Source organism: Typopeltis vanoorti, chromosome 23 (assembly GCF_054136105.1).
Source record: "Typopeltis vanoorti isolate ZY-2024b chromosome 23, IOZ_Tvanoo_1.0, whole genome shotgun sequence".
Lineage (NCBI taxonomy): Eukaryota > Metazoa > Arthropoda > Arachnida > Uropygi > Thelyphonidae > Typopeltis > Typopeltis vanoorti.
In genome coordinates, this window is record NC_143571.1 from 12,539,038 (window position 1) to 12,551,802 (window position 12,765).

Sequence of the window (12,765 nt, forward strand, 5' to 3'; positions counted from 1 at the left end):
TATAAATAAAATCAATTAAAATTCTTACAAGTAAGAAGTCCGGACAGCTTCATATGCACTTATTCATTCACAAAAATGGCAATAATAGTGTTTTATAAAATTTGCATAATCTGCAAGGGACAACACAAAAGCTTCTGGGAATGATGCGGAGGACACTTGAGGGCACCATTTTTTTCCACACTCAGGTTAACTCAACCGTAGCAGTTAAAGGGTGAAAGAGTCTAGAGGCATGTTTTGAACCCTCTGTAGCACATGCACCATTTTTTTTTTAATACGCGCATTTTTAATGTATCATCATTATCAAATTCCTGCCATGCATCCTCAAGGGATGTACAGGATATAATAGTACTACATGAAAAATTTACACCATTACTAACTTCCTATCTACAATTTTCCTCCAAATCAGTCTGTTACTTGTCAAGACTACCACATGGAGATAGTCAGTTGTTTGCAGATGATGCAAAGTTGGGACGAACCATAAAGAGTAGTGAAGATGTTGTGGCCTTACAAGAAGACTTGAATAAATTGAGTGACTGGGCACAGAAATGGGGGATGTGAGTTCAATATTGCAAAATGTAAGGTTTTAAAATTTGGAAAACAAAGATGGGATGCAGAATTTATGCTTGGTGAGAATATATTGTTGGAGGTACAAGAAATAAGAGATCTAGAGGGATTAGTGGATAAGGATCTAAAATTTAGGGGACACATCACCAAAATTGTGAAGACAACACAAAAGCTTCTGGGAATGATGCGGAGGACACTGACCTGTAGAAGTAGGGATTCTTGTTTCGTTGTATAAGGCTTTGATTAGGCCACACATGGACTATTGTGCCCAGATTTGGTCACCGGGTTTTCAGAAGGATGAAGAGATGTTGGAAAGGTTCCAAAGACAACTGACTAAGGTAGTTTCTGACCTCTGGAATGTCGAGTATGAGGAAAGATTGAGAAGATGTAATTTGCAGAGTCTGGTGAACAGCAGGAAGAGGGGAGATATGATAGAGACCTACAAGTTGGTAAGGGGTTGTTATAGGATCAATGGTGGAGAGTTCTACAGAGAATAGTGGGAGATCAGGGGAGAACCAGAGGTCATCACTGGAAAATGTATAAAGAGCGTGTGAGTAGGAGAGTGAGAGGCAGGTGTTTTTCGTGCAGAGTTGTGAATGATTAGAATACCTTGCCTGAAGGTGTGGTGTCTGCAAGGAGTTTGAGTGTGTTTAAGACATGGTATGATGAGATGTGTGAGTGATAAAAGGACCTCCCAGATGAGGCTTTGATTCCATGAGGTCTTGGGGTAATAATAATTATCAGATCTTATATTTCTATCGTCTAAGGCAGTTTGTACCATATCAATCCACCTATATCTTGGTGTTCCTCTGGGTTGTTTTCCTGCTGACCTGGCAGAGAACACTTGTTTTGCTAATCTTTCCTCACCCATTCTGTTTAAGTGACCATACCACCTGAGATTAGCTCTGCTAATGCATTCCTGGATACAGACAATGTCAAGTTCCTTCCGAATATCTTTGTTTTCGATGATATCGCCATTGATGACATCTGTTCACGCTCCTAATCTTTCTCAAGACTCTCATATCTGCAGTCTCTAGTTTTTAGTCAAGTGTTTTACTTCTGACCAAGCTCTCAGATCCATAAGTTAAAACTGGTTTGAACACTGCCTTGTATACAGCTAATTTAATGTTCCATCTAATTTCTCTTTTATTCCACATGAATTTATTCAACTCACTTCCTACCATACCAGCTTTGTTGATTCTGTTGTCTATTTCCATATTTAATTTATCTTCACTAAATATTGTGCTAAGTAGCTGAAATGTTTTACTTGTTTTATAGTTCTCTTCAAAATGCAGTTGATATTTTCAATGTTTCTGCCTATTTTCACTGTCTTTGTCTTTTTAATGCTGACCTTCATACCACATCTATTACAACAGTTATTCAATTCAGTCAGGGAATCTTGCAGACTTGTAGCAGAGGATTTATTTAGAAGTATAACATCATCCGCATAAAGCAAAGAGTTGACATTAACATCTCCAATTTTGATATCAGGTTTCATACCACTTTACTTCATAATGTGATTTACACAGATAATGAATAACAGAGGAGATAATGTATATCCTTGTCTCACACCAGATTTAACATTAAACCATCTTCCTGTACTTCCTTCTATTCTAACTGCTGACTTACAACTCAAATCAAGACTAAGTATTGCTTGATATAATGCCCCATTGACGACATATAACTGTAGCGTATTGAACAGCTCCTCTCTTTTATTATTATTATTATTAGACACCTCCAGGGAGTCCAAAGACTCATCGAGGGAGAGTGTGCCAACAGCATCGAACGATTGCCCTCCCCTCCAACTACTAACCGCGCTCAAGCTTACTTAACTGAGTCATTAGTAGCAGAGGCTCTACCAATCGACCAACCTTCACCTTGTCATATACGTTTTCCAGATCGACAAAACTTAAATATAGATCTTCCCATGATTTCGCAACTATTTATCGTAAATTGAAAATCTGATCCTGACAGCCTCTATTTGGCCTCAATCCAGCTTGTTCTTCACCAACCTTCTCTTCCACAATCCTTCTCAACTATTTCTCAGATATACTTGCATAAATCTTACCAGGAACACTCAGTAGGGAAATACCTCTATAATTCCCATGCTGTTTTATTTCCCTTTTTATATATGGGTACTATGAGAGTTCTACTTCAATCATCAGGAATTTGTCCCTCTGTCCAGACCTTCTGAACTATGCAGTGCAGCCACTGTAAGACTTTTATACCATCATACTTTTATATAACACCATAGATAAGAATAGTAATTTAATTTAGGTAATTACTTATCCCATGTAAATTATGTGATTATGTAAATAGTTAGGCAAATATCTAAATACTTACACCGCCTTTCAAAGAAAATTTTGGTTCCCTGCAAGATAAAATATATGTATATACAGTATCTTCTATATATATTACAATAATACATAAAGAGTCAAAAAGGAATTATTATACAGCATGTATGGATGAAAATTAAGTTTAGCATTGTAGTATTAACATATTAACAAAATTACAGTCAAATGTGTTTGTACAGATTAATTCTTTGTAAAAAAAAAAAAAAAAAACATGCAATCTGCCTGAGTCTGTAAGCATTTGCCTGAGTGTATATGGCTTGGTTAGATAGACGAAAATTTCTTTCCTCTCTTGTCAAGTGTTGATACTCCATCTGATTACAATTTTCTAGCCAGAATTTCTTTGGGTAGAAGATTGTAATCAGAAGCATATTCCCGTCGACAGCAATAATCTTAAGCTCAAGGCATTAAGCCTTTTTTCTACACTTAAAAGAAATAAAGATATGACTGCAACCTTTTCTGCAAGCCAAGGCTGGTTAGAAAATTTCAGATCTTGATTCAGAATGAAAAATGTAAAATTAACAGGTGAAGCAGCAAGTGCTGATAAAGATGTTGCAGCCAGATATTCAGCAGAATTAAAGAAAATAATCGAAGAAAATGGGTACGATGATCGTCAAATATTCAACATAGACGAAACTGGCCTGTTTTGAAAGATAATGCCAAGAAAAACATTTTTAGCAAGAAAAGAATGAACCACTCCTTGGTTATAAAGCATCCAAGATTGCTTAACACTTATTTAGAGGTAATGCCGAAGGTGATTTCAAATTAAAGACAATGCTAATTTATCAACCAATGAACCCAATAAATTCGTGAAGAATTGTAATTTACAGGTTTTAAACTCAACGAATCATATGCTTCTGAAATGATAAAAGGACAACCAATAATTAAGCTGGTTTTAATTTAATTAAAACATCATTGCTAATTATTCCAATATATCAGTGAAGGCAATCACATAAATAACATTGATAATTAAAATTTAAATGCATTCATTTTATAATAATAACAGTGAATATTATTGAAATACTGTATTTTGAAACTTACCCAAACAATTTCCGGTGAGAAATGCTGATATCTGTTAATAAACCCAAACAAATAAATATTAAATTCTGATAGTAAGATTTTTTATTGCTCAAAATTTCTATTTTAGACCACATTTGATATGTGTTCTAAAAAAACTAAAATTTCAACCTTCAATAATCAAAAACTAGAGATAAAAATAAAAGCATGAAAATTCAGATAATCAGGAAAAAAAAAGCTTTATGCAAGTTGCTAAAACACAGAAACAAATGGCTTCTGTTAAAAAAAATTTGCAATTGAGATTAATAAATACCTGAGAAAGACTTCATGGGATTTTGTAGACTCTAGAAGAGTGAATACAAAAGAGAAAACATTATTTCAAAAACAAATTATTTTGTGTAAAATTTAATTATTAAGCAAGTAATGGACACTCTTATCTTTCTAAATAATTTCTAGTATTCTCATCAATTATAAATAATTGATTTGAGCTGCATAAAATCACAGCATTCAAATATCATAGGAATAAAGGTAAACTAGGTAACTTACCCTGGGGCAGAGCCGACTACTACTGGGTGCGTCCCCAGGTGGCAAATCAGGAAACAGCCGTCAGATATGGAGGCTACCTGTGATATAAGCAAAGCAATACTGGCGAATAAGCAGCTGTGGACTAACAGCAGCTAAGCTATCAGTGCATTGGGGAGCAGAAATGGCAACTCTGTCTCACTTAAAACCTCACAAAGCCCAACGACAAATCGGCGACACCGCTAGTATTGCCGCCATTAAATAAGTACCTGCTGGGCGCACTGACCCCGACAGTGGGAAGCAGCATTTTCAGTACTGATACACGGTTGAAGTCAATGATGACAGAAAAGCTTGTGATCAAAGATATGCAAATGGCAATATGATTATATTGTGTACGTCTGTAATACTGCGGAGCAGAAAGCAAATGGAAAAACCACTGTTCTACCTTATCTCCAGAACAACCACCATGGCGAGCAAGCTCTTATAATTGGCCCCGAGTTCTCAGCATCCCTTAAATGGGACAGGGGTGCGAAGAATCTCTGGGCTCAAAATGGTGTCCACTTTTAAAATCGCAACTTGAAATATCAGAACTCTATATGAAACTGGCAAATTAAGAAATGCCACAAGAGAAATGAAGAGGCTGGGTGTACGAATTTTGGAAATTTGCAAGACAAGATGGCCAAGATCTGGAAAGTGTCAACAAGATAATATGACAATATATTACTCTGGGAATGATGAGAGCAAACATCAACATGGTGTAGCTATAACAGTAGATGAAGAAATCAATAAAGCAGTAATAAATTGGATCCCATTTTCTGAAAGGATAATGCTATTACAACTTAAAGGAAACCCCGTTAATATAAATATCATCCAAGCTTATGCACCCACAGCTGACAAAAGTGAAGATGTTGAAGAGTCTTATGAACACCTAAAAGAGATTAAAAACCTAACAAAGAAACATGATATAAACATAGTAATGGGTGACTTCAATGCAAAGGTGGGCAGAGGGGGTGATGGAGAAATTGTTGGAGAACATGGCTTAGGCACCAGAAATGACAGAGGAGATTGCCTTGTCCAGTTCTGTCAGGAAGAAGATCTAACAATAGCAAATACCTGGTTTAAACTTCCATCCAGAAGACTGTACACTTGGAAATCGCCTCAAGATAACCAACATAACATTGTCAGAAATCAAATTGATTACATACTGATAAATAAAAGATTCCACAGTAGTATAAAGAGGGCAAAGACTTATCCTGGAGCAGATATCTCATCAGACCACAATCCCATAGTTGCAGAAATACATCATAGATTAAAATCAGCTAAAAAATCACAAAAGAAAAAGGAAATTGATGTAGAAAAACTAAAAACCCCGAAGATAAATAAAAGTGCCAAGACACAGCTTAACTTGCGATTACAACAGATTAATATAGAAGAAAATAAAAGAGTGGAATCTCTTTGGAATAGCTTAAAGAATACCATCGTAACAACAAGTATCGAAGAAGTGGGTTATGTGAATAATGTAAAACAAAGAATGGATGACAAATGAGATTCTTTCTCTTATTGATACCAGAAGAATGTACAAAAACAAAGACCTAGCCAGATATACAGAAACACATAACATCATCAAGAAAAAAATAAAAGAAGCCAAGGAAAATTGATGAAAAATTTATGTACTGAGATTGAACTGCTTCAGAAGAAACATGATAATTTCAATCTGTATAAGAAAATCAACGAAATTTGAGGAAAACTCGGAAATAAGCAAACAGTGTCTCTAAGAGACAAAAGTGGAAAAATAGTTCTAGAAAAAGAGAATAAAGCACAGATTTGGATAAAATATGTAACAGAACTTTTCCATGATAGTAGACAGAAGCCTATAAATATAAAAGATAACATTCAAGGACTAGCAATTATGAAATGTGAAATAGAGAATGCTATAAGATCAAGTAAAACACAGGAAAAGCCAGTGGACCAGATGGTGTGCACACAGAATTTTTAAAATTAATAGAACCAGATAACATCAAGCTTCTTGAAAAACTATTTAATAAAATATATGAAAGTGATGAATTTCCATCAGATTGGCTCAAATTTGCATTTATCACTATCCCAAAGCAAATTCATGTGGCAACTTTCGACTTATTAGTCTAATGAGCCAAACATTAAAAATATTTTTGAAAGTAATACAGAATCGTATTTATAGAAAAAGTGAAGAAATTCTAAGTGAAAAGCAATTTGGCTTTAGGAATGGTTTTGGTACTAGAGAGGCTCTTTTCTGTGTTCAAACATTGATACAAAAATGCATAGTAAAACAGAAATCTGTCTTTATGTGTTTCATAGATTTTGAAGAAGCATTCAACAAAGTCAGAAACACTAACTTAATAGAAGTCCTTCAACAAATAGGGCTAGACGAACAAGACATAAGACTAATAAGAAATCTGTATTGGAATCAGTCAGCTACCATTCAATTAGACAACATTACCACCAGTGATATTAACATCAACGAGGAGTGAGACAAGGATCGTGCGCTCAACACATACGCAGAGGTAAATATCTTTAATTAATAATAATTAATAATCAATATCTTTAAAAAGACATTGGAAGAATGTCCAGAGGGAATCACAATAAATGGAAAGATTGTTAACAACCAACGATATGCAGATGACACCGTGCTGATTACAGATAACATTAGGGATCTCGAAAAACTCATTGACAGAGTATACATAGAAAGCCAAAGAATGAGAATAAATATAAACATCAACAAGACAAAATACATGGTCATCAGCAAACATCCAACGTCATCAATGAAACTGACACTCAATGGGAAAAATATCGATTAAGTGTCAAGATATGAATATCTTGGTTGTTTGCTTAATGAAAGGTTGGATCCTGAAATAGATATAAAGACAAGGATTAAAGTTGCACGGCAGTCCTTCACGAAAATGAGATCATTATTCTGCAATAAAGACCTAAACATGGAAGTCAGAAGCCGAATGCTGAAATGCTACGTGTGGTCTATTCTGCTCTATGGAGTTGAAGCATGGACATTGAAGGCGACAGCCATCAAGAAAAATGAAGCCTTTGAGATGTGGCAATACAGAAAAATGCTAAAGATATCATGGACAGAAAAAATTACCAATGAAGATGTCTTAAAATCCATTGGCAAAGCTAAAGATCTTGTACAAATAATCAAGAAACGAAAAACATCATATCTTGGACACATGATGAGAAACAGCAAATAACAACTTCTATAAACTATTTTAGTAGGAAGAATTGATGGCAAAGGAACTAGAGGAATAAAAAGAATATCATGATTTGACCACATCAAGACGTGGACAGGAAAGAGCAGTGCACAACTGCTCCGATTAACTCAAGAATGCAGCTTGTTCGCCAAGATGGTTGCTGATCTTTGATAGAAGATAGCATCATAAGAAGAAGAAGGTAACTTAAAGAATGCCTAATTTCAATTGGGGGTATAAGGTATGGATAGTCAGGGTAGCATCTCTGCCTGCTCAGCAGTCATATCAAATATTTGGTGGCTGGGTGGAATTGGTCCCCAGTGCTCATACAACTCTCACATATTGCTAGGAAGTCCATAAAATTACTTGGCTATTGAAGAACATACTAACAAATAGAGATAAGGTGTTATTATTATTATTATTCAGGCCTCCATGGAGTCAAAAGACTCATCGTGGGAGGTTCTTCCTAAGAAACACAAAGGCTATCAAGTCTCATTGAGGGGAGGTCCCCCCCCTCTCCTATGAAACACAAAGTCTATCATACCACTCCTTAAACTCATTGACTGTTCTCACTCTCACCACTCCATCAGGCAATGCATTCCATGGTTCAACCACCCTCCATGAAAAAAAAAAAAAAGCACTCCTCACCCTCTTGCTCACTGTGTCCTTTTGTAACTTCCAGGGATGGCCTCGTGCCATCACTCCTTCCCTCTGTTCAACCAAGCGAAAGAACTCCCCAGTGTCAACCCTGTAACCACCTCACAACAGTTTAAAAGTCTCAATCATATTACCTCTCCTTCTTCTATCCACCAAACTCTGCAGTCACACATTCCCTCAGCCGATCCTCATAACTAACATTGTACAGTCCTGAAACTATCTTTGTTATCCTCACCCACCTTTGTACCCTTTCCACAGTTAATTTATCCCCTTCAAATCTTGGGGACCAAATCTGAGAACAATAGTCTAAGTGTGGTCTGATCAGTCTTATACAACAGAATGATAACCCTATTATCTCTGCAGGTCAGTGTCCTTCTCATTATTGCAGCAATCCTCTGTGCTACCTTCGCCACCTTTGCAATATGTCCCCTAAATTTCAGGTTTCTATCAATCATCAACCCCAGATCTCTTGTTTCCCCTACTTCCTCCAGTATAACTCCTCCCATAGAGTATGCAGCATCCCATCAATGTTTCCCAAACCTCCAAGACCTTACATTTTGCTTCATTAAACTGACACCCCCATTCATTTGCCAATCTATCTAGCTTATTCAAATCCTCTTGCAGGGCTACCACATCTGCATTATTACTAATAACCTTTCCCAGCTTCGCATCATCTGCAAACAACCGAATATCCCCTTGCAATCCACAGACAATGTCATTGATATAAAGGTTAAACCATATAGGTCCCAGAACTGAGCCCTGTGGGACCCCATTTTTAACCTTATGACTCTTTGATATTGCTCCAACATACACAACTCTCTGATACCTATCGGACAGCCAATCCTGAATCCAGTTGCCCAATCTGATATCCAGACCCATGTGCTGCAACTTGAATATCAGCTTATCATGTGGCACCCTGTCAAATGCCTTTGCTAAGTCAATGAACATGGCAGTATATGCCTTTCCTCTTTATAAGGCCTTGATACATCCACATCTGGATTAATGTAGTCAGGTCTGGTCTCCTGGTTTTTTTGGGAATGAGGAAGTGGCGGAGAAAATTCAGTGATGAATGGTAATGGTAATTGAGGGTGTGTGGATCAAAAGTTGGTTGATAAGAGAAAAAGGGAATATGATAGAAATATTTGAGTTGCTTGAAGGGTTTATAGAATCGATGCAAGGGAAATGTTTCAACACTTGGCTAGAGGGGCCAGCATAAGTGGTCATCCCTGGAATTTGAATAAAAGTATGATTAGCAGGGGTATGAGAACTAGATGTTTTGTTTGCAGAGTTGTGAATGAGTGGAATGGGTTGCCAGAGTCAGTTGTGAGTGCTTGTCTGTCAATGGGTTCAAGGAGAGGCATGATAGACAATATGCACAGTTGGAGTTTCCCCCGATGATTCTTTGGCCTCCATGGAGGTGCCTGTACAATAATAATAATAATAATAATCTCTCTCTATAATGGTTAAAAACTTTCCACCCTGCCGTTATTCTATATCATTACAAACAACCATAAACTTGAAATTTCATTATCAAGTTTATGGTTGTTTGTAATAATTTGTACTAGACATTTGTATGAATTCACTCCTTTAACCCTCCAACTGGCCACGAGGTCTATAGATAGACATCGAGATAAATCTGGATATGAAGCTCTAAAACCCATTGAATAACATGGATAAGAAGTGCAATTTGGTGTCACTATTTCATCCACATTGGCCAGTAGGGAGGTTAATCTGTCTTTGATTTATTTCAATTTGTTTTAGTTAAGAAGTATTTCCTACACATTATTTTTTTTTATCCATATTTATCTGTAGGACTATATCCAGACATCATTTAATTCAATAATCATGCATTCTAGTTCATGTTGCTATTAGAATAATATCAACAGTAAATCGTAGATTGCTTAAATATTCTCCATCAATATTCAGTCCTTTTTTATCCTAGTTCAATTTTTGCATAACTTATTCACAGGCTGTAGCAAATAATTTTGGTGAGATAGTCTTCCTGTCTGACTCTTCTTTTTATTTCTATTTCTCTTTCTTTTCCATTTAAATTTATTGTATCAATTAATATGTTAATATAAATATCATCTATTCCTGTATGTTTAAAAGCTTCAAGCATGTTACACAGGTCTATTGAGCTAAAGTCTTTACAGAATTAAGATATCCCTTACATTCCATTCCTTATAACTGCATCATTTTCTGTTAAGAAGGCATTTGTGTACATACATTTCAACATCTCCATTGGTACACAGATACCTATGCACAATGTTATTACTAACTCATTCAGCTTCATTATCTGAGAAATTGTACCCATCCATTCATGATCATACTTGCATGATGATACTCATTTGTCTCAGGAGTGTATAGACATGTTTGATTGCATATTCTCAGATACGTATAGTTTTGCTGATTTTACACTACCTACTCTTACCCAACAACACTTTCTCCAAACATCTAGCTCCAAAACCATTAAAATGGAGTCCATTGGCAAATACAAGTTCTTTCGTCCAGCAAATTCATTCCAAATGGGGGTTGTGTGTGATATTAAGTGTCATCCTGCAATGAATCCATGGAAGTGTAACATAATAATAAAATATAACAGCTGATCAAAGTAAGCAACTGACAAATATCAGCCTGGTTAGCAAGTAAAGTCACAGAGAAAACTAGTCCTCAACATAATTTCATTTATATCTCCAAGGAATTTATTGGCTGCTGGAATAGCACTAATAAATAAGTTTAGATTATTACTGTAATTCTATCTAGCATCCAGTCACAATTATTATTATTATTATTTCGGGCGACTCCAGGGAAAGAAAACTGTCAGGAACGGGGTTCGAACCCATGCTCACTTATGAGGACAAGATCTTAAGTCTACCGCCTTAGACCACTCGGCCAACCTGACACAAATTGATTCACAAGAAGATGTGGATGAAATAGCAGACTGATACATGTTAATCTGATGCAATATTTTATGCCTTTTCGGGCAATGAAAGTCTTCTATCATTACAATAAAAGTTCACACTGATAAGCAGAGTAAATTAACTAATAAAAAAGATGTCATGAATGCATGCTTCATTTGATGCATGTAAAGCTATTCTGATAAAAGTTTAGGAATGCACTGGATTCCTGCATCACTGTCTGTTTCAAAATTTTAGTTCTAAAAATTAGAAATTCACATGCTTTAAAATATTGCATCTTGTAGAAAAGCAATATATATAGCTGCATTAGATCTTCACAGTTTCAGAATTTTCATTACTGCATACTTTGTCCTCACTATGTTTGACCTGTCTGAAATTAGCTTTAAAAGGAAAGCAGTTTAGTTTAATGAACTGAATGTAATAAAATTAACTGTGATGAAAAATGTCACTAAATACATTCTCTAGGAATGCATTAAAAGTGAAGAACTGTTTAGAGTAGTCCATTCATTCTTAGAGGCACGGGATTAATGTAGAGGAAATTGTGAATGTTTGCCACAAAAGTTCAGCATTAAATACCTGATGTGAGTACCCTTGGACTACACTTTGTATTCATTTTTTGTTGAAAATGAATCGGTTTATTATTATTATTATTCTCGGAGAAATTAGTGAAGGGAATGTATACAAACATTGGGCAGATGAGGGTAACGTTATCTGCAAGAATTGACATGGATTTGTGAAGGGGTACTCGTTTTAGTAATATGCTAGCCTTTTATAATAAAGTTACGAGAGCAGTAGATGAGGGAAAGGCATATACTGCTATTTTCTCGGATTTAGTGAAGGCATTTGACAGGGTTCCAAATGATAAGCTGATATTTAAGTTGAAGCACATGGCTTTGGATGTCAGGTTGATCAACTGGATTCAGGATTGGCTGTCCGATAGGTATCAGAGAGTTATGTATGGTGGGGCAGTTTCAAGGAGGCAGAGGGTCCCACAGGGCTCAGTACTGGGACCTATATTGTTTAACCTTTCTATCAATGACATTTGTCAGTGGATTGCAGGGGAATATTCAGTTGTTTGCAGATGATGTGTACCTAGGAAGGGTTATTAGTAATAGTGCAGATGTGGTAGTCCTGCAAGAGGATTTGAATAAGCTAGACAGATGGGCAAATGAATGAGGTTGTCAGTTTAGGTTTGAGACATCGATAGGACGCTGCATACTCTATTGGAGTAGCCATACTGGAGGAAGTAGGGGGAGACAAGAGATTTGGGTTTGATGATTGATAGAAACTTGAAATTCAGGGGACATATTGCAAAGGTGGTGAATGTAACACAGAGGATTGCTGCAATAATGAGAAGGACACTGACATGCAGAGATAAGAGTTATCATTCTGTTGTATAAGACCCTGATCAGATTCCATTTAGACTATTGTTCTCAGATTTAGTCCCGAGGATGTGAAGGAGATAAATTAACTATGGAAAGGGTACAAAGAGCGGATAACAAA

General features: G+C 36.1%; 1 protein-coding gene across 4 annotated transcripts in view; it reads right to left on the bottom strand.

The window, feature by feature from the left end:
* LOC150093625 (uncharacterized) overlaps nt 1–12,765 on the bottom strand; it is a 112,637-nt gene that overhangs the window by 25,707 nt on the left and 74,165 nt on the right. For 3 of the 4 annotated variants that reach the window (XM_090412646.1, XM_090412645.1, XM_090412644.1), the window contains exons 4-6: nt 4,246–4,276; nt 3,957–3,987; nt 2,908–2,935 (exon numbers count right to left, since the gene is read on the bottom strand). In XM_090412646.1, coding sequence (XP_090268772.1) covers nt 2,908–2,935; nt 3,957–3,987; nt 4,246–4,276 — 90 coding nt within the window. The remainder of the gene's footprint in view (nt 1–2,907; nt 2,936–3,956; nt 3,988–4,245; nt 4,277–12,765) is intronic. The other variant, XM_090412647.1, reaches the window with a different exon arrangement.